The 22,539-nt window shown below is 43.3% G+C and overlaps 1 protein-coding gene across 10 annotated transcripts in view; it reads left to right on the top strand.

The window, feature by feature from the left end:
* The first annotated feature begins 1,822 nt into the window (after nucleotides 1-1,822).
* The window catches only part of ADPGK (ADP dependent glucokinase), a 36,061-nt gene continuing 15,344 nt past the window's right edge, over nucleotides 1,823-22,539 (top strand). For 5 of the 10 annotated variants that reach the window (XM_008015983.3, XM_008015982.3, XM_038010143.2 and 2 more), the window contains exons 1-3: nucleotides 1,823-2,117; nucleotides 11,068-11,293; nucleotides 14,298-14,360. In XM_008015983.3, coding sequence (XP_008014174.1) covers nucleotides 1,885-2,117; nucleotides 11,068-11,293; nucleotides 14,298-14,360 — 522 coding nt within the window. In that variant the 5' untranslated portion in view covers nucleotides 1,823-1,884. The other 5 variants (XM_073012294.1, XM_073012295.1, XM_073012296.1 and 2 more) reach the window with 5 other exon arrangements.

Here is a 22,539-nt window from a genome sequence, read left to right as displayed (position 1 = left end):
CTCCTGACTCTTCAGTTCTCAGTTGGAATTGAGGTCAGCCCTCTCGTTTCCTTGTCTGGCCCCTTCACCACCCACAATGCAAACCCATACTGAGGGACCAACCAGCAAGAGGCCCAGAGCAGCCCCCATAGCAACCAGAGGAGGCCAAGCTTGCTGCCACAGCCCACAACATGCCAACACCCCATTTAGACTTTTACATGAGAAATAAACATCCACTTGGTTCAACTGCTATTGTTTCGTCTCTGTGACTAAATCAAAAGTCCTCCTAGAGGACTAGGACTAGATCTACTGTCTGTTCTATGGCCTTCCCACAGTTCAGCTTCCTGTGCTCCCCAAAACTTCACCTTGGAAACATATTTAACTGGTTCTGACCTTCAGCCTTGTGTGACTGTGGGTCCACAGCCAATATCAAATAACTGCAGACACCAGACACTTGGTTAAAATTCTCAATAGAGGAAAATGGTCGCTGGACAGTCAGCAGACTCGCTGTTTTCAGGTCAGCTGCTGGCTCAGTCCCCTCTGGGTGCCAGGGAAACCTGACAGCTGAGGGTTGTGATAAGGAGCAGTTTCTCTAGGAACTGACTGACATGTCTCCCTGAGGAGAGAGAAGTGACAGGCAACTCTAGGGAAGATGGCTTTCATGGCTTCACAAATATCTCACTGGCTCTTTGGCTTCTTCTCCAAGGTAGCCCAGATCTCTTCCTGTGTGAATATCTTTGTCGAAAGGGATGGCATGGTCAGGTAGGCCAGGTAGGATCAACTGAGGGAAGGTAGATGACCAGGATGGAGAAAAGCTGATGAGGTGGGGCTGAGGAGAATGAAGACTAATGCCCAAGATCAAAGTTAGGGAAATAAAGTGTCGCTGCCAACTCCAAACGTCAGGGTCACACTGGAAAACTGGACACAAAGCCAACATCAGGAGCCAACAGAGCTGGAAAAGTGGAAACAGGCCAGGGAACAAGACTAGGCCGGGCATGATGGCTGCTGAGAATGAGCTGGTACCAAGCCTAGCTTCATTGTCTCTCAACCTAGCCTCATCCACAGAAAAGTCATATCAACGAAGAGAGAGCTGGGTTTAAGTGATGTCACCAAGGGGGAACAAAAGAAAACAACGTTCCTTAACCCAGGTCCGTAACTCTCGTGTTGTGCACAAGATTGTGTACATTTTCCAGTTTGTTAAAGGGAACAGCGCCCCCAAAAGGGTTATTTTAAGGTTTGATTGTGGACTCTGGTTATCCAGAAGAGGACGATCTCTGCCGATCTCTGCGGGCTCTCCTGTCTCGACGAAGTCCTTTAGTGCCTGAGGGTCTCGGCCACCTTCCAAAGGGGCGGAATCCCCCTGCCTCGCGTACCCCAGGGGTCTCGGTAGCGCTGTTGTTCTGTGAGCCTACTCCTCTCAGAAGCGCCGAGCACCAGGCCTGGAAGAGGACGAGTCTAGTAAATGAGGGGACACGGGGCGGACGGAGGGATTAAAAGATGAGGGTGTGATCTGTGCCAATGGGTACACTGGTTCGAATATTAACGCGAGGTTTGTCCGCTTCTTCACAATCTGTCCGTTTCGTTTTACTGGGAAAGCAAATGTGTTCCCATCCCTCTATCTGGGGATACGGTTAGAGTTCCGGGAAGGGGGTGCAGCGCCCGGACTGGCACAACTGCCGTTGTCGCACCTCCTCCGGGGTCGCAACACCGCAGTGCCGGGACTCGGACTGAGCCGAGGGCTCCCCACCCGCTACGTCGTGGCACCGCCCGTCGCCCCTCCCGTTGGGGAGCCCGTGGCGCGCCCTTTTGACGTAGTACTTGTGTCAACATCAGCGCGCGCCGAGCCCGGAAGAGGCGCGGACTAGGAAAGGCGTCGGTTCGCGCAGCTGCGGCGCCTTGGTCCCCATGGCACTGTGGCGCGGCTCCGCGTACGCGGGCTTCCTGGCGCTGGCCGTGGGCTGCGTCTTCCTGCTGGAGCCAGAGCTGCCAGGCTCGGCGCTGCGCTCTCTGTGGAGCTCGCTGTGTCTGGGGCCCGCGCCGGCGCCCCCAGGACCCGTCTCCCCTGAGGGCCGGTTGGCGGCAGCCTGGGACGCCCTTATCGTGCGGCCAGTCCGGCGCTGGCGCCGCGTGGCAGTGGGGTGAGTGCCAGCGGGGCCTGGGTCTCTGAACCTCCGAGGTCCGCCTTGGAGGTCGGGCGGAGCCGCCCAGAAACAGGGCTTCCCAGAGGTCCCCGGGAGGCGCTGCTGTCCGCGCTGGCCCCTTGGCGAGAAGCGTCGGACGTCTGAGTGGAACCCGGTTCGTCACCGCTGCTCTTTCCACTCGGCTGGCCTCTGCACCTTTCTCTGATCCCGGTAGGACCAGCCCTAACAGCTTCTTGCTAATCCCTCTTTGTCTGACACCTTTCTCCGAGCCTTGTTCCTCGTTCCAACTTTTAGCCCCTTCTCTTCTGGCGACTGTTGTTTTGCAGTCAAAGATACTTGACCTTACCCACTTTGACAACACTCGTCTTCCTCTTTCTTCTGAACTTCTTGAAGACGAGTGATTTCTACCTTTACCCACTTGCTTTCGTAACGCCGTGTAGTCTAGAAACCACACGACTGTACTGCAGCTCCTCTCTGATTTGCCTTTTTGAGTCTTCATTATCTGCTCTCTGCAGCCTTCCATGCATTGAACACGTCCTTCTTCGTGAAACTCTTTTCTTCCCCTGACTTCAGTGACATTGCATATTTAAGGTTCTTCCAAATCACAGTGCCTCCTTTCTTTGTACTTTTCCTTGGGAATGTAATTATTCCCTTTATAGTGTTGATATTGTAAACACTAACTTTAGTCTCTGTCTCAGTTCAATTTGACTTTCTTGCCATGACCTCAGAGTTATGTATAACCACCACATAAAAGCAGGCCCTCTACCATGTAGACTACTACTTTCTGTGGAGTGTTGGGACTGGGAGGGGTAAAGTAGAGCAAACTTGTCCTAAAGATTAAATAACATAATTCATGTAATCTCTCTAGCATGGTGCTTGCTTTAAAAAGCATTCGATATTAGCTATAATTTTTTTTGTTTTATTTTTTTGGACACAGGGTCTCTCTCTGTCGCCTAGGCTGGAGTGCAGTGGCGCAATCACTGCTCACTGCAGCCTCGACCTCCCAAGCTCAAGAGATCCTTCTGCCTCAGCCTCTGGAGTAGCTGGGACAACAGGCAAGCACCACCACGCCCAACCAATTTTTTATTTATTTTATTTTTTTTAGTAGAGTCGAGGTCTTGCTATATTGCCTAGGCTGGTCTCGAACTCCTGAGCTCAAGCGAACCTCCCACCTTGGCCTCCCAAAGTGCTGGGATTAAATTGTCCTTCCTTGCTTTATGTGCGTTCATTCAGCAGATATTCAGCAGCTACATGGTTAGTGTCAGGTCTGTTCTAGGTTCTTAAGATACAGAGATGGGTGAAGCAAGGTCCCCGCCTCACTTATTGGAAAAACACGTATTATTGTTATCAGTGTACTTGGACTGCTAGAACAGAATACCACAAATTAGGTGGATTAAACAACAGAAATCTGTTTTATCACGGATCTGGAGGCTGATAGTCCGAGATCAAGGTACTGGCAGGATTGGTTTTTGATGTTGCCTCCCTTCCTAGCTTGCAGCCAGCTGACTTTTCACTGTTAGGCTGCGCATGCACGCTCATGGTGCCTCTCACTCCTCTTATATGGACACTAGGTCCTTTTGGAACAAGGCTCACCCTTGTGACCTTATTTAACCTTAATTACTTCCTTAAAGGCCCCATGTCCAAATATAGTCACATTGGGAATTAGGGTTTCAGCATATGAATTGGTGGGGGGTGGACAGTTCAGTCTATAACAATTATGGTTAGAAGAGGAACATCCCACGAGGACCAGGCAGACGCCTTAATGCCTTTTACGACCTAATCTTAGAAGCACATAGGAACTCTTCTACCAGAGTCACAGGTGCACCTGGTTTTAAGGGAGGGGACATAGAACAAACCTTGATGGGAGGAGCATCCGTGTCACGTTGTGAAAAGAACATGTGGAATGGGACATCTTATTGCGACCATCTTGGAAAATATATTTTACTACGGTGACTTTCATAGGACAGACACTAAAGAAGAAATGAGATTTCTCCAAGCCAAAGTGGGAACAGGTCCACCTAGGCAAGAGAACCAAATGTGAAAAAGTACATGGTTGGTTTGGGAACAGGTCAGCCTTGTTTTTGAGCAAGAATCTTATGGTAGAGGGTTGTAAAGAGATGATGCTGAGAACGAAGGGTTGGACCAGATTGTGAAGGGCTTTTTATGGGGAAGCCATGAAGGCTTATAAGCAGTTAACTGATGACAAGTTCTTTGTTGAGAATTGGTGGGAATGTGAAGGGTGGATTTTGAGCAGTGGTTCTAACCTGTTTCACTGCTTCTCATCATTTATTTCCCAAAGAGGATTTTTTTTTTTTTTTGAGATGGAGTCTGGCTGTGTCGCCCAGGCTGGAGTGCAGTGGCACAATCTCGGCTCACTACAAGCTCTGCCTCCCGGGTTCATGCCATTCTCCTGCCTCAGCCTCCCGAGTAGCTGGGACTACAGGTGCCCGCCACCATGCCCAGCTGATTTTTTGTATTTTTAGTAGAGACGGGGTTTCACCGTGTTAGCCAGGATGGTCTCGATCTCCTGACCTCGTGGTCTGCCCGCCTGGGCCTCCCAAAGTGCTGGGATTACAGGTGTGAGCCACTGCGCCCGGCCCCAAAGAGGATTTTTAGCCCAAAGATAGGGGGATTTAGGAGGGATGAGGGGAAGCAGGTGCAGTACTTGTATCAGAATCTCATTTTGAGGTTGTAGTTTGACTTCTCTAGAGACACACACGTATTCACACACTCACACAGACACACTCAAAATGCAATTTAATGTGATTCATAAGGAGGAATATCTTGAGACTCTGACACTGGTATAAGAGGCCGTTGTAGGGTTTGTGTAAAGGGAGAAAGGAGCCTGAACCAGACTTGGCAATGATGTAGAAGAGGTGAGATTTGAGAGATAACCTGAATAATAGGTTGGATGTGGTGGAGTAAAGAAAGGCAGTCAAAAACGACAGGTTTTTAGTATTGGATATCTTGTTTAGTTTTTGTTTTCTGTTTGAGACAGCATCTTGCTCTGTCACCCAGACTGGAGTGTGCAGTTTCATGATCAAGCTCACTATGGCCTTCACCTGTCATGCTCAGTGTCCCAAGTAGCTGGAACTACAGGCATGTACCACCATGCGCAGCTAATTTTTGTATTTTTGGTAGGGACAGGATTTGCCAAGTTGCTCAGGCTGGTCTTGAACTACTGAGCTCAGGCCTTGCCTCCCATCTTGGCCTCTGAAAGTGCTGGAATTACAGCTGTAAACCACCTCACCCAGCCCAGTATTAAATGTAACAACTAATATGATTAGGCTTTGTGTCCCCACCCAAATCTCATCTTGAATTGTAATCCCCATAAGCTAATCAAAGGAGAGACCAGGTGGAGGTAATTGAATCACGGGGGCGGTTCCCCCGTTCTGTTCTGATAGTGAGTGAGTTCTCATGAGATCCTTTGGTTTTATAAGGGGCTCTTCCCTGCTATTCGCTCGGCACGTCTCCTTCCTGACACCTGAAGAATAGGGTGCCTTGTTTCCCCTTCCCCTTCTACCATGAGTAAGCTTCCTGAGGCCTCCCCAGCCATGCTGAACTGTGAGTCAATTAAACCCCTGGCCTTTATACATTACTCAGCCCCAGGCAATCATTATACCATTATGAAAATTGACCAGTGCAACAACTTTATGAGGCAGGCAGATAACAGACATTATCACCAAGTCTTCACACATTGATTTATTTGCCCAAGATCTTGCAGCTATCAAGTGCCAGAGGAGCAATTGAAGCCTGGTCTTTCCCATTTCTGGTTCCTGGTTGATGCCATGTTATTGCCATTAAGAGAGATTTAAGAACAACAAGTTTAAAAAGATAAATTGGATTTCAGAGGAGAAATATACATACATTGTTATGGGATTTCAGATGAAGCTTCTCTGTCAGCTACTGAAAATGAGAAGCTGGTTTTTAGGAATATATTGAGAAACAGGATTGCAAATTTTGGAGACACTGGTACTTAGGTTGAAGCCAGAGACTGTATAGGATCACCCAGGAAGAGAAGAAGAGAAGGTAAAAATGGTAAAGGTGGAATTCTGGAAGGCACTTAAGGGGCTGGTGGAAAGGGGTCAAAGAAGTAAAGGATAGGAGTTTTAAGGTGTTTAAGGTGTTTCTAGGAAACTTCCCCTGCTTCTAAATCAGACTCTGGTACCTGTTGTTCATTGGTTTAAAAATGATGAAACCCAGCAGGCATGGTGGCTCACGCCTGTAATCCCAGCACTTTGGGAGGCTGAGGTGGGCAGATCACCTGAGGTCAGGAGTTCGAGACCAGCCTGACCAACATGGAGAAACCCCCATCTCTACTAAAAATACAAAATTAGCCGGGCGTGATGGTGCATGCCTGTGATCCCAGCTACTCGGGAGGCTGAGGCAGGACAATCGCTTGAACCCGGGAGATGGAGGCTGTGGTGAGCCGAGATCGTGTCACTGCACTCCAGCCTGGGCAATAAGAGTGAAACTCCGTCTCAAAAAACAAAACACCCTTATGCTAATTATTGCCTCTGGAACTGGCTTCACCCCTACCCTTGAAACATATCTTGGTCTTCTCCCCTGTATGAATTCTCCATTGTAGCTAGATCATTCTTTATTGTATCCAAACACAAGGTTAATCCCTTTGTGAACAATTTTGCTTGTGTGTACTTCCTACGTGGGCTTCAGTATCAGATAAATCTGGGTTTGAATTTCAGATCCGCCTGTCTGTGGCTTTTGAAATGTTAGTTAATCCACAACTTCACTTTTCTTAGCTAAAAGCAGTGATGACTACTTAGCAATCTTACAGCATTTTGCAAATAGGTTTAATCTATCTGAAAATGCCTGCCTAGCATGGAGTGCTTCTTAAAGATCAGCCGCCTTTCTCTGTCTAGATGCAGGAGCTAGGGTTCAGCCCAGGGACCACTGCCTTTTTTTTTTCCCGTCTCTTTACAGTTCTGTGTCTTAACGATTATGATTAGCTCTTATAACAGCTGATGCACATAATGTAAAACTAGCGAAAACCTTAGAAAAATGTCCGGACGCGGTGGCTCACGCCTGTAATCCCAGCACTTTGGGAGGCCAAGGCAGGTGGATCACGAGGTCAGGAGATCGAGATCATCCTGGCTAACATGGTGAAACCCCGTCTCTACTAAAAATACAAAAAATTAGACGGGCGTGGTGGTGGGCGTCTGTAGTTCCAGCTACTCGGGAAACTGAGGCAGGAGAAAGGTGTGAACTCAGGAGGCAGAGCTTGCAGTGAGCCGAGATCGCGCCACTGCACTTCAGCCTGGGCGATAGAGCGAGACTCCGTCTCAAAAAAAAGAAAACCTTAGAAAACATTTTACAGGTGATGAAACAGAAGGGAGGAGATAGGAAACATCATCTTTACCTTAGAGGCACTTAAGGTCTAGACGGGAGAACTATGCCCTCTTTCCCAGCCCCCCCAGCCCATTTTGACATTCAGCATCTATTGTCTTGACCTATTTTCCAGTTGTTTCGTCTGTGTTTTCTCCAAAATCACACTGTCATCTAATACACATTTTTTACTGATGTGTGAGATTCTGCTTGCATGTCAGATGAGCATAATTTTGTTTTCTGATTCTTTAACTGTGTCTCCCTTTATTTCCCCTTGATAATACAACATCTTAGGTAATAATGCTTTTTACATTTTGGGATGCTATTGAGTTGAGAAAGTGCAGAGAAAGATTCTTATTCTGGTTAAAGTATTATAAAACAGAACAAGAAAGTACATGTAAAGTACTCGTTTGGCATCTAGCATGTAGTAGATGTTCAGTGTTTTTTTGAGAAAGGGTCCTGCTCTCTCGCCCAGGCTGAAGAACAGTGGTACCATCTTGGTTCACTGCAACCTCTGCCTCCCAGGCTCAGGTGATCCTCCTGCCTCAGCTTCCTGAGTAGCTGGGGCTGCAGGTGTGCACCACCACACCTGGGTAATTTTTGTATTTTTTGTAGAGATGGGGTCTTGCTATATTGCTCAGGCTGGTCTGGAACTCCTAGGCTCAGGTGATCTACCTGCCTTGGCCTCCCAAAGTGCTGGGGTTACAAGTGTGAGCCACTGTGCTCAGCCTGGTTTTTTTAATTATAAAAAGTTATCAAGTAAACCATGAACCAGTCTGAGAAACTGGTTATTTTCCCTCAGTATTCCTGATGTGATTAGGTGAGGGATGGAAAATGTTCCATGATAGTGATATTTTGTAACTCAAAATTAGTTCTGTTGGGTTTTGCCTTGTGTCACAAAATATACTGAACAGCTTTCCCCATTCTCATCTTTGAGGAGTCAGACTGTTTAAAATCTCAGCAGTACTAGATATGGAGAGTGGAGTGTTTATAGTTTTTGTTTGTTTGTTTGTTTTTTGAGACAGTCTCACTCTGTCACCCAGGCTGGAGTACCGTGGCACAGTCTCAGCCCACTGCAACCTCCACCTCCCGGGTTCAAGCGATTCTCCTGCGTCAGCCTCCCAAGTAGCTGGGATTACAGGTGCCCACCACCATGCCCAGCTAATTTTTGTATTTTCAGTAGAGACGGGGTTTCACCATCTTGGCCGGGCTGGTCTCGAACTCCTGACCTCATGATCCACCCGCCTCAGCCTCCCAAAGTGCTGGGATTACAGGCTTGAGGGTGTTTATAGTTTTTGAAGTAGTTATTTTCAAAGGCAGATTTCCCTCCATTTCTGAACCTTCACTCTTCAGACTCGGGACCCAAATCCATTTGGATACAATTTTTAGACTGGGCTGTCTGGAGGAAATGGTATCCCTCCTTACTCAAGCCCTCATTGTCTGAAACTTAGGAACCTACTGGCATCTGAAAGCCAGAGATACTTGTATTCCTATTGATTCTACCTACCAATCTAATGCTGCATTCATTAGAAATAAAGGGCACCATGTCTGAGGTAAAACTGAGACAGTTTGCAAGGTGTGTTTGGTTTCTTTACATTGAAGGCTGTGAAAGGAAAGATTTTAAACATATTTTTAAGCAACTGCCACGTGCGTGTCCAGAATAGCCCCTTCTGTGTGTGTCATGGAGAAGTTCTGGCTTATATTTTCAGTGTTTCTTTGCTATAAATCATCCCTCTTTTAAAGAGAAGATCCAAATAATTAGAGTAGCTAGATGTTTTATGCACTGAAAGGCATAGTAACTCTTAGGTTATGCTTCTCCAGTTGACCAGAGTCATTATGTATGTCGAACAAGAAACTGTGAGTATTTAAATGCTATTTGATAGGCAAAACTCCTTTCAAAACATGAATCCCTAGGGGAAGAATTAATAAAAAGGACCCTTATAATGAAGATGCAGTCTGGTTGTGTCTTGGGGGAGGATTTCTCTTCCTTGCCCTTGTAAATCTTCCTTAAGTGATGTAAATAATATCTAGTCTGCATACAAACCTTTTTAAAGTTATGTCATTTTAAAAATTATAAAAGGAACACATGCATGTTAAAAGTAGGAATATACCTGGTAAAATTCCTCTTCATCCCAGTCTCATTCCTCTTCATTTTTGAAAGAGACTAAAAGGGAAATATAACTATGCATTTTACACCAAAATTTCATCCATTGGGACATTTTTATTAGTGAGTTTACCTTGTGGTTTCAGAGCTGGTCAGAATTAACTCTGAAGCCCAGTCACCCGTATCATTAGGGGCCGTCTCAGTTGGCCGGTTGGAAGCTGTCTGTATGGTAATCCAACCTCACTGACCAGAATGACATCCCAATAGGCAGAGGCAGGAATAAAGATTACCATGATAGGGGTAGGGGCAGGAAGACCTCATCTAACTACCTTAATTATATAAACGTTCTCTTTAAAAGAGGGATGACTTAGCAAAGAAACCCTGAAAATATAAGACAGACCTTCTCCATACACACATAGGAGAGGCCATGCCAGACAACCTTAGTACAAGTTGAGCATCCAAAATGCTCTGAAATCCAAAACTTTGGGGCACTGACATGATGCTGCTGATGTATATTAAATATTTATATGTGAAAATTCCACCCACACATAAGGAATACAAACTTTATTTCATGGACAAAAGTATTTAAAACACTGTATAAAGTTACTTTCAGGCTATATGTATGAAGTATATGTGAAATGGATTTGTGTTTGGACGTGAGTCGCATTCCCAGGATATCTCATGTATATGTAAATATTCCAAAATCAGAAACACTTCTGATCTCAAGCTCTTCAGATAAGGGATTCAACCTGTACTTTATAATTTCCACCGAGACAACCAAGAGTGGCAGGTCTTTAACGTTCATGGGTCAGTCCTGTGAACACTGGCCAAAGGGTGAGTTCTTACAGTGCCGCAGGTGTGCCTAAGTCTGTAAACCACCACTAAAGTCTAAGAGGCAGGGTTTCAGCTGGGAGTACTCGGCATTTAGTAATTTATTGTATCTTGCCACCATCCTCATTTGTCTTTGGAGGGAAGATGCCTGATACTTAGCCTTTGACTGAAACACGTATTTTGCTTACTCTGCCAATTGCTGTTCCTAAGTATACATTCACATATTTAATCTTAACCATAGCTCTATGAGTTAAATGCTCATATTATTGCCATTTTGTGGATGAGGAAACCAAGGCACAGAGAAATTAGTGACTTGCCCAAGTCACACAGCCAGCATGAATCCAGTTTGGCTCTGCCAGCGTTTTCTCAGAAATGTTACATTTTTGTTACAGTAGCTTTGTTCTGAAATGCTAAGCACCTGTCTTCTCACTGTGTAACTAGTGTAAATGTTTGCCAAACTATTGAGGAGTCCTGTGTTCTGATCCTAATACATACATCCAGTTAATGTAATTTTTCTCCTGCCATGTGCTACTTCCTCTCCCAGGTTTCAGATCTACTTCCCCTGTTTTTCTGTTGAATAAGGTTCTGAGAAACATTTTCCTTTTGTTAAATGCAAAACGGTTACTTGGTGCTTCTGCTGCTTTCACACAGTTTTTTTCCTCCTTCCAGAGTCAATGCATGTGTTGATGTGGTGCTCTCAGGGGTGAAGCTCTTGCAGGCACTTGGCCTTAGTCCTGGGAATGGGAAAGATCACAGCGTTCTGCATTCAAGGAATGATCTGGAAGAAGCCTTCATTCACTTCATGGGGAAGGGAGCAGCTGCTGAGCGCTTCTTCAGTGATAAGGAAACTTTTCACGACATTGCCCAGGTTGCATCAGAGTTCCCAGGAGCCCAGGTCTGTTTGGTTCAGCAGTAGTAAATTAAGGGTGGGAAAAGATGCCTTCTTCATATGGTTCCTAGAAGCAAGCAAGCAACTTTTCATTCCAGTTTGAAGAGGAGGGGAGCAAAATCACCCCTGGTTGAAAACTGGGTCTAGGTTGATGGTTCTCAGACTTGAGCATGTGTCAGAATCATTTGGAGAGGCTGTTGAAACACAGATTTCTGGGCCTACTACCAGAGTTCTGATTCAATAGATGTGGGATGAGACCCAATAATTTACCTTTCCAATGAGTTTCTTGGTTGATCGTGTAGGTCTGAGAATCTCGTTTTGAGAACCACTGGTCTGCAGGGTAGAACCTGTCAGAGTTAGAACCTTAGTGGTTTCCAAGCTCACCTGGTGAATATATACAAAGCCTGCATGGTCCAGGCACTTCCTGGAGGTTCACGTGGAATAAGAGGCAGTGCTGAGGCTGGAGACCGAACCATGGCTCTTCCTACCTCACCCCAGTATGCCTGCTCCTGCATGTACCCTCATGCCTCCTGAGGCTAAGTTTTGGTTGTTTGGTTATCTCCCGTGTCTTGCCCTCACCCCATTCTTCCTCCTCATTTAAACCTTCTTTTGGCTGGGCACCCAGTCTAGGTTGGTAGTTCTAGCCAGGGACGCTCTTAATGCCATTTTTAATTGGCACCTTTCACAGGCAAACCTTTGTTTGCTTTTTTTGATGACTTAAGATTTTAGGCCGGGCATAGTGGCTCATGCCTGTAATCCCAGCACTTGGGAGGCTGAGGCAGGTGGATTGCTTGAGCCCAGGAGTTTGAGACCAGCCTGGGCAACATGGTGAAACCCTTCTCTACAAAAAATAGAAAAACTTAGCTGGGCATGGTGGCATGTGCCTGTGGGAGGATCATCTGAGCCCAGGAGGTCAAGGCTGCAGTGAACCGTGATCGTGCCACTGGACTCCAGTCTGGGCAACAGGGTGCAACCCTATCTCAAAAAGTTTTAGAAAATAATAAGTTTTTTGTCTTTGAAGCTGCCTATTTGAACATTAGAAATGGACATAGGCATTACCCAGCTGAGTTTCTAAAGGAGACAGCAAGTTAAGATTTCAGTTATTATCATTTTGACAGCTGAGATCAGTAGTGAGATTCTTATCTCTTATGAGAGAATCTTGATAGTTCTAACATGAGGAGTCCACTGCTCAAAAGTCTTTATGATTATGGAATTTAAACCACCAGTTTGATTTCTCTTCTCTCTTGATTCTGCCTTTATTTCGTGATGAAAAATTTTTTTACAGCAACTTTATCTAGCTTTGTGATGGTCCAAGTTATTTCGTAACATTATAAAACCCCCTTTCACTAGGGGAGTGCCTTTTTAAGGCAGGTTGATAAACATTATATGAAAATTCTGAAATCTACTTTGTAGATATCTTACTATTTTCCCAATATTTTTTTTTAGCAAATTCTAGCCATCGTGGTTAAATAAAACATTAAGGCTGACATGTTAAAGGGCCAAATTTCAGCCTACATATCACAGAAAGTTTCAAATTTATCTCTAAAAAGCTATTACTGTCCCACCTGAATTCAGAGGTTAGTCAGCACAAAATTGGCGTAAGAGTGATGTCTACCATCTGAATTGTTTACTCCAAACTTGTCCAGTCTGCAGCCCAGGACGGCTTTGAATGTGGCCTAACACAAATCATAAACTTTCTTAAAATATTATGAGATTTAACCCCCTGCCCCCTCTTCTTTTTAACAGCTCATCAGCTGCTGTTATTGTTAGTGTATTTTATGTGTGACCTAAGACAGTTCTTCCAGTGTGACCCAGGGCAGCCAAAAGATTGGACACCCCTGGTTTAGTCTATGCCTCTGTGTGGGCTGAGGACTAGAAAGCTGGGATTGTAGCATTCCACCCAGGTAACACTATTAGGCTTTTCACCTTTTGTAATAGAACAGCAACCTTAGCTGTTATGTGTCAGATTTCCAAGGCGCATGGATCCATCCTTAGCAACATGGAACACCAACCTTGAATTATTTTTGTTCTCTGGGTCCTCAGCTGAGAGATGTGGTGTTTAAGAGAAAGTACTGTCCTATATTAGGGGCCTATTATCTTTAGAATTTACTCCCAGGAAAACCTTTATATTTCCCAACACATCAGTGTGTTTCTTCATTTCTCAAAATTTAGCAACAAACATTTACTGAACACTTATAAGAAGAAGACAGTCCCTGCCCCAAAGGACCTAGTTGTGTACCCAGATGATAGCAGCCCAAGTGGACAAGAGCCGCATTAGAGGTTTGTTCAGGTTATAGGGGTAGGAAGAGATCTGTAATCCTATCTGGTGAGGGTGGTTGTGAAGGCTGAAATGTCATTGAGGTAAGGGGAACAGAGAAGGCATTACAGAAAAGGTGACACTGCAGCTGATTCTTGGAAAGTGATCAGGGTTTTGCCTAGTATATGAGAAGGGGAGGGTGTCCTAATGGAAGGAAACAGCATGTGCCAAAGGCACAGAGACAGGAAGGCTGACTTGGAGAGCTGTAAGCAGGGTGTGGAAGGGAAGGGCAGGAGATGAAGGTGGTAAGGAAAGCATGGGTTAGATAAAGGCCATATGTGCCTCACTCAAGAGTTAGATTTTAGTTCATTATAGTATCTACTCAATGATTTTCCACAGGATAGTGAAGTTTTTCATTTTAGAAGGACTACAATGTAGAAGATAAGCCCTGTCCACACTTTTTCTCTTTCCTGTGTCTCTTCTGGCTGGCTGTAAGCTCAGAGCTGAATTTGATCAACAGTTAAAAGCAATCAGACTCATTTTCATGGTTGTCCTATTTATTTTCTTCACCTTATTACTCACTTTCTGTTTCTCTGTTGCATTAACTTCATCTGTGTGTCCTTTGATGTAAAATCACCTCAAAATGTCTTTGGGAAAATGGACTATAAATTAATTTTTAAAATAAAAAATGATTAAACTTGGGTGATACAGTTGTATTAAAATACAGTCTAAAAGCCTTGAACTCTCTTACAGCACTATGTAGGAGGAAATGCAGCTTTAATTGGACAGAAATTTGCAGCCAACTCAGATTTAAAGGTAGGTCAAAATTTTAGATTAAAACCTGTGCCTGTCACTAGTGTTTCAATAATTTTAGGAGCAAGAATGAGTATCTATTCCTTGATTCAACTTATGGATCACCTAGTATGTAGCAGACCCTGGGTCTTTTGTTATGAAGCAGTAATAGTAGGAGATCAGTAGTAACTAATACTTTCTGAGTGTTTATTCTGTGCCTAACATTGTCTTTAGTGCTTTGCATAGATTATCTAATCCTTGCAACGACCCTGTAAGGCTAGTCAGTACTGCCATTGTTCTTCCTTTCTACATGAGGAAACTTGAGGCAGACAGAGGTTCACAACTGATAGGTAATGGAATGACGAATTTAACCCAGGCAGTCTGACCCAATAACCCATGTTCTTAGGCACCATATCATGTAATAGGAGCATGTGGGCCTTGAGACTGAGGATTATACAAGTAATGAGAGAAAACACAGGTGGCCATGTTGGTGAGCCTGGATCCAGAGTGCCAAAAAATAAAAGCCACTAGACGAGAGTCAGTAGGGGAGTGTCTTCAAGACTTAAATTGTTTGGTTTAAGTAGAATTAAAAATTGTTGCCATGTTCACAATAACACCTGAGTAAGAAGTTTCTGTTGCTATGAGTAGAACAGGCGTGAAGGGGGAGGCCAGCAAGAAAGTTATCACTGTTGTCCTGTAAACTGATTAAGGTTTGGATTAGAGCAGCCAGAGAGGAGAAACATATATCTAAAACCTACTACAATACATGGGGAACGAAGAAGAGATTTAACAAAGATGATTCTGGAGTAAATAACCTTGATCAGTGCAGAATGGTTGTGGCTGCTAACACTAGAGAACAGATAGTGAACAGTCTTCTAGTTTTGGGGGACCAGCCTAAAAATAGAAATATGGGTCAGAGTGGTGAAACCAGAAGCCAGAGATGAACTCAGAAATATGGATAGGTCATCAGCAGTTTCAGGGAAAAATTCATATGGAGCCACATTGTACACCGGGAGGTAGGGGTAGATGTGCTTTCAATTTAGAGAGGATATTAAAATGTGAACATTCATATTTTAATAGGAATCAAAGTTCTCATGAAATATTAGGATAGAAAATACTTTTCAGAAAGAAAATAAAAAGAAAATACAGACTTTTGCAGTCATGTTTATAAATTGTAATTAACTCCCAAATAGAGAAGATTAGAAATTCCAGGACTGACCTTTGGAAATATTACCAGCTAATGGGTAGAAGAAAAGGAGATTGATCATAAGCCCTTTAGAGAGATCCCAGGCCATTCCCATCAGAATCCCAGGAGTTTTCATGGATTCCTAAGAGGCCACCCTCCTGATACTGACAAATAATTCTGGCCTCTGGGAAGACAATACCCTGGACAGTCATGGGCTGAGTACAAGATTGACCTTTCAGTATTGACCTCCCCTGGGACCAGCATTTGCTCCTGGTCTCTGGAGTAGCTGGTCCTGGGACCAGTCTGATTGGAAGGCATTCTAGTAAAACAAGTCTGGTTTTGGTAGGAGATTGAGGAAAGAAAAGCAATCTGTTACTCAATCCTCACAACAATCTTAGGATTTCAAAGATAGAGGTCTAGAGAGGCTAAGTAAGGTGCCCAGGGCCACTTGGCTAGTAAATGATGCAGCCAGGATTCAAGTGTCAGGCTCTGCCTTTACTTCACCCTGTATGCACTCTCAAAGAGATTCAGTTTAACTTGCTGAAATGCTTCTCAACGTGGACTGAGAGATCATCTGAGAACTACAGAGGTTAAGAACTACGTATTTTCCAGAGGTGGTAATCATAGCTAGCATTTCCTTCTATAGTTTTTTACCATACACCAGGCACTGTTTTAAGTTAGGTGCTTTAAATGTGTATGAACCTATTTAAATCTTCATAGGGCCACCACACCTAGCTTCTCTTCCATTTTTATTTTTTTTTTTAAGATAGGGTCTCACTCTGCCCAGACTGGAGTGCAGTGGTGCGATCTCAGCTCACTGCAATGTCCGTCTCTCAGGTTCAAGTGATTCTCGTGCCTCAGCCTCCCAAGTAGCTGAGAATACAGGTGTGCGCCACCATGCCCAGCTAATTTTTGTATTTTTTAGTAGAGAGGGAGTTTCACTCTGCTGGCCAGGCTGGTCTCCAACTTCTGATCTCAAGTAATCCACCTGCCTCAGCCTTCCATAGTGCTGGGATTCATCCACCACACCTGGCCCTTTCTTCAATTTTTAAAACAGAGTTTGTGTCGAATTGGTATCGTACCTTCCTTAAATGTTTATAGAATTTAAGCCTTCTGGTGAAGCCTTCTAGGCCCAGGGTTTTCTATGTAGGAAGGTTTTAAATAACTGATTTCTTTAATAGATATGGGGAAATCCAGAGTTTCCTTTTTTTTTTTTTTTTTTAAATGAACTTTAGTAGTTTGTATCTTTCAAGGAATTTGTCTGTTTCATCTAAGTTGTTGGATTTATTGGCATAAAGTTAATTATGGTATTCTATTATTCCTTTAAGATCTCTACAATTTGTAATGATGTTTTCCTTCTCATTCCTGATATTGGTCATTTGTATCTTCTTTTTTTTTTTTAAATTATACTTTAAGTTCTAGGGTACATGTGCACAACATGCAGGTTTGTTACATATGTATACATGTGCCATGTTGGTGTGCTGCACCCATTAACTCATCATTTACATTAGGTATCTCTCCTAATGCTATCCTTCCCCCTCCCCCCTCCCCACAATAGGCCCCGGTGTGTGATGTTCCACTTCCTGTGTCCAAGTGATCTCATTGTTCAATTCCCACCTATGAGTGAGAACATGCGGTGTTTGGTTTTCTGTTCTTGGGATAGTTTGCTGAGAATGATGGTTTCCAGCTGCATCCATGTCCCTACAAAGGACACGAACTCATCGTTTTTTATGGCTGCATAGTATTCCGTGGTGTATATGTGCCACATTTTCTTAATCCAGTCTGTCACTGATGGACATCTGGGTTGATTCCAAATCTTTGCTATTGTGGATAGTGCTGCAATAAACATACGTGTGCATGTGTCTTTATAGCAGCATGATTTATAATCCTTTGGGTATATCCCCAGCAATGGGATGGCTGGGTCAAATGGTATTTCTAGTTCTGGATCCTTGAGGAATCACCACACTGTCTTCCACAATGGTTGAACTAGTTTATAGTCCCACCAACAGTGTAAAAGTGTTCCTATTTCTCCACATCCTCTCCAGCACCTGTTGTTTCCTGATTTTTTAATGATTGCCATTCTAACTGGTGTGAGATGGTATCTCATTGTGGTTTTGATTTGCATTTCTCAGATGGCGAGTGATGATGAGCATTTTTTCATGTATCTATTGGCTGTATGAATGTCTTCTTTCGAGAAGTGTCTGTTCATATCCTTTGCCCACTTTTTGATGGGGTTGTTTTTTTCTTGTAAATTTGAGTTCTTTGTAGTTTCTGGATATTAGCCCTTTGTCAGATGAGCAGATTGCAAAAATTTTCTCCCATTCTGTAGGTTGCCTGTTCACTCTGATGGTAGTTTCTTTTGCTGTGCAGAAGCTCTTTAGTTTAATTAGATCCCATTTGTCAATTTTGGCTTTTGTTGCCATTGCTTTTGGTGTTTTAGACATGAAGTCCTTGCCCATGCCTATGTCCTGAATGGTATTGCCTAGGTTGTCTAGTAGGGTTTTTATGGTTTTAGGTCTAACATTTAAGTCTCTAATCCATCTTGAATTAATTTTCGTATAAGGAGTAAGGAAAGGATCCAGTTTCAGCTTTCTACTTATGGCTAGCCAATTTTCCCAGCACCATTTATTAAATAGGGAATCCTTTCCCCATTTCTTGTTTTTGTCAGGTTTGTCAAAGTTCAGATGGCTGTAGATGTGTGGTATTATTTCTGAGGGCTCTGTTCTGTTACTTTGGTCTGTATCTCTGTTTTGGTACCAGTACCATGCTGTTTTGGTTACTGTAGCCTTGTAGTATAGTTTGAAGTCAGGTAGCGTGATGCCTCCAGCTTTGTTCTTTTGGCTTAGGATTGTCTTGGCAATGCAGGGTCTTTTTGGTTCCATGTGAACTTTAAAGCGTTTTTTTCCAATTCTGTGAAGAAACTCATTGGTAGCTTAATGGGGATGGCATTGAATCTATAAATTACCTTGGGCAGTATGGCCATTTTCACAATATTGATTCTTTCTATCCATGAGCATGGCATGTTCTTCCATTTGTTTGTGTCCTCTTTTATTTCACTGAGCAGTGATTTGTAGTTCTCCTTGAAGAGGTCCTTTACATCCCTTGTAAGTTGGATTCCTAGGTATTTTATTCTCTTTGAAGCTATTTTGAATGGGAATTCATTCATGATTTGGCTCTCTGTCTGTTACTGGTGTATAAGAATGCTTGTGATTTCTGCACATTGATTTTGTATCCTGAGACTTTGCTGAAGTTGCTTATCAGCTTAAGGAGATTTTGGGCAGAGACGATGGGGTTTTCTAAATAGACAATCATGTCATCTGCAAACAGGGACAATTTGACTTCTTCTTTTCCTAACTGAATACTCTTTATTTCTTTCTCTTGCCTGATTGCCCTAGCCAGAACTTCGAACACTGTGTTGAATAGGAGTGGTGAGAGAGGGCATTCCTGTCTTGTGCCAGATTTCAAAGGGAATACTTCCAGGTTTTGCCCATTCAGTATGATATTGGCTGTGGGTTTGTCATAAATAGCTCTTATTATTTTGAGATACGTTCCATCAATACCGAATTTATTGAGAGTTTTTAGCATGAAGGGCTGTTGAATTTTGTCAAAGGCCTTTTCTGCATCTATTGAGATAATCATGTGGTTTTTGTCTTTGGTTCTGTTTATATGCTGGATTACGTTGATTGATTTGCCTGTGTTGAACCAACCTTGCATCCCAGGGATGAAGCCCACTTGATCAGGATGGATAAGCTTTTTGATGTGCTGCTGGATTCGGTTTGCCAGTATTTTATTGGGGATTTTTGCATTGATGTTCATCAGGGATATTGGTCTAAAATTCTCTTTTTTTGTTGTGTCTCTGTCAGGCTTTGGTATCAGGATGATGTTGGCCTCATAAAATGACTTAGGAAGGATTCCCTCTTTTTCTATTGATTGGAATAGTTTCAGAAGGAATGGTACCAGCTCCTCCTTGTACCTCTGGTAGAATTTGGCTGTGAATCCGTCTGGTCCTGGACTTTTTTTGGTTGGTAGACTATTAATTATTGCCTCAATTTCAGAGCCTGCTATTGGTCCATTCAGGGATTCAACTTCTTCTTTGTTTAGTCTTGGGAGAGTGTAAGTGTCCAGGAAAGTATCCATTTCTTCTAGGTTTTCTAGTTTATTTGCGTAGAGGTGTTTATAGTATTCTCTGATGGTAGTTTGTATTTCTGTGGGGTCGGTGGTGTGATATCCCCTTTATCGTTTTTTATTACGTCTATTTGATTCTTCTCTCTTTTCTTCTTTAGTAGTCTTGCTAGCGGTCTATCAATTTTGTTGATCTTTTCAAAAAACGAGCTCCTGGATTCATTGATTTTTTTGGAGGGTTTTTTGTGTCTCTATCTCCTTCAGTTCTGCTCTGATCTTAGTTATTTCTTGCCTTCTGCTAGCTTTTGAATGTGTTTGCTCTTGCTTCTCTAGTTCTTTTCATTGTGATGTTAGGGTGTCAATTTTAGATCTTTCCTGCTTTCTCTTGTGGGCATTTAGTGCTATAAGTTTCCCTCTACACACTGCTTTAAATGTGTCCCAGAGATTCTGGTATGTTGTATCTTTGTTCTCATTGGTTTCAAAGAACATCTTTATTTCTGCCTTCATTTCGTTATGTACCCAGCAGTCATTCAGGAGCAGGTTGTTCAGTTTCCATGTAGTTGAGCAAGTTTGACTGAGTTTCTTAGCACTGAGTTCTAGTTTGATTGCACTGTGGTCTGAGAGACAGTTTGTTATAATTTCTGTTCTTTTACATTTGCTGAGGAGTGCTTTACTTCCAACTATGTGGTCAGTTTTGGAATAAGTGCGATGTGGTGCTGAGAAGAATGTATATTCTGTTGATTTGAGGTGGAGAGTTCTGTAGATGTCTATTAGGTCCGCTTGGTGCAGAGTTGAGTTCAGTTCCTGGATATCCTTGTTAACTTTTTGTCTCGTTGATCTGTCTAATGTTGACAGTGGGGTGTTAAAGTCTCCCATTATTATTATATGGGAGTCTAAGTCTCTTTGTAAGTCTCTAAGGACTTGCTTTATGAATCTGGGTGCTCCTGTATTGGGTGCATATATATTTAGGATAGTTAGCTCTTCCTGATGAATTGATCCCTTTACCATTATGTAATGGCCTCCTTTGTCTCTTTTGATCTTTGATGGTTTGAAGTCTGTTTTATCAGAGACTAGGATTGCAACTCCTGCTTTTTTTTGTTTTCCATTTGCTTGGTAGATCTTCCTCCATCCCTTTATTTTGAGCCTGTGTGTCTCTCTGCATGTGAGATGGGTCTCCTGAATATAGCAAACGGATGGGTCATGACTCTGTATCCAATTTGTCAGTCTGTGTCTTTTAATTGGACCATTTAGTCCATTTACATTTAAGGTTAATATTGTTAATGTGTGAACTTGATCTTGTCATTATGATATTAGCTGGTTGTTTTGCTCGTTAGTTGATGCATTTTCTTCCTAGCATCGATGGACTTTACATTTTGGCATGTTTTTGCAATGGCTGGTACCAGTTGTTCCTTTCCATGTTTAGTGCTTCCTTCAGGATCTCTTGAAGGGCAGGCCCGGTGGTGACAAAATCTCTGAGCATTTGCTTGTCTGTAAAGGATTTTATTTCTCCTTCACTTATGAAACTTAATTTGACTGGATGTGAAATTCTGGGTTGAAAATTCTTTTCTTTAAGAATGTTGAATGTTGTCTCCTACTCTCTTCTGGCTTTTAGAGTTTCTGCCGAGAGATCTGCTGTTGGTCTGATGGGCTTCCCTTTGTGGGTAACCCGACCTTTCTCTCTGGCTGCCTTTAACATTTCTTCCTTCATTTCAACTTTGGTGAATCTGACAATTATGTATCTTGGAGTTGCTCCTCTCGAGGATTATCTTTGTGGCGTTCTCTGTATATCCTGAATTTGAATGTTGGCCTGCCTTACTGGGTTGGGGAAGTTCTCCTGGATGATCCCCTGTAGAGTGTTTTCCAAGTTGGTTCCATTTTCCCTGTCACTTTCAGGCACACCAATCAGACATAGATTTGGTCTTTTCACATAATCCCGTATTTCTTGGAGGCTTTGTTCATTTCTTTTTACTCTTTTTTCTCTACACTTCTCTTCTCGCTTCATTTCATTCATTTGATCTTCAATCGCTGATACTCTTTCTTCTAGTTGATCGAGTCGGTTACTGAAGCTTGTGCATTTGTCACGTAGTTCTCGTGTTATGATTTTCATCTCTATCAGTTCTTTTATGGTCTTCTCTGCATTGATTATTCTAGTTATCCATTCATCCATTCTTTTTTCAAGGTTTTTAGTTTCTTTGCACTGGGTACGTAGTTCCTCCTTTAGCTCTGAGAAGTTCAATCGACTGAAGCCTTCTTCTCTCAACTCGTCAAAGTTATTCTCCATCTAGCTTTGTTCCGTTGCTGGCGATGAGCTGCGTTCCTTTGGAGTGGGAGATGTTCTCTGATTTTTTGAATTTCCAGCTTTTCTGCACTACTTTTTCCCCATCTTTGTGGATTTATCTGCCTTTGGTCTTTGATGATGGTGACGTACTGATGTGGTTTTGGTGTGGGTGTCCTTTCTGTTAGTTAGTTTTCCTTCTAACAGTCAGGACCCTCAGCTGCAGGTCTGTTGGAGTTTGCTTGAGGTCCACTCCAGGCCCTGTTTGCCTGGGTATCAGCAGCGGAGGCTGCAGAAGATAGAATATTGCTGAACAGCGAGTGTTGCTGTCTGATTCTTGCTCTGGAAGCTTCGTGTGAGAGGTGTGGCCAGCTGTGTGAGGTGTGAGTTTCTGCACCTAGTGGGGGATGTCTCCCAGTTAGGCTACTCAGGGGTCAGGGACCCACTTGAGCAGGCAGTCTGTCCATTCTCAGATCTCAACCTCCGTGCTGGGAGAACCACTGCTCTCTTCAAAGCTGTCAGACCTGTATCTTCTTTTTTTTCTGATCAGTTTGGCTAGAGGTTTATAAATTTTATTGCTCTTATTAATAAGTAATTAGCTTTTGGTTAATTGATTTTTC

Source organism: Chlorocebus sabaeus, chromosome 26, assembly GCF_047675955.1.
Source record: "Chlorocebus sabaeus isolate Y175 chromosome 26, mChlSab1.0.hap1, whole genome shotgun sequence".
Lineage (NCBI taxonomy): Eukaryota > Metazoa > Chordata > Mammalia > Primates > Cercopithecidae > Chlorocebus > Chlorocebus sabaeus.
This window is presented reverse-complemented; position numbering and strand designations above follow the sequence as displayed.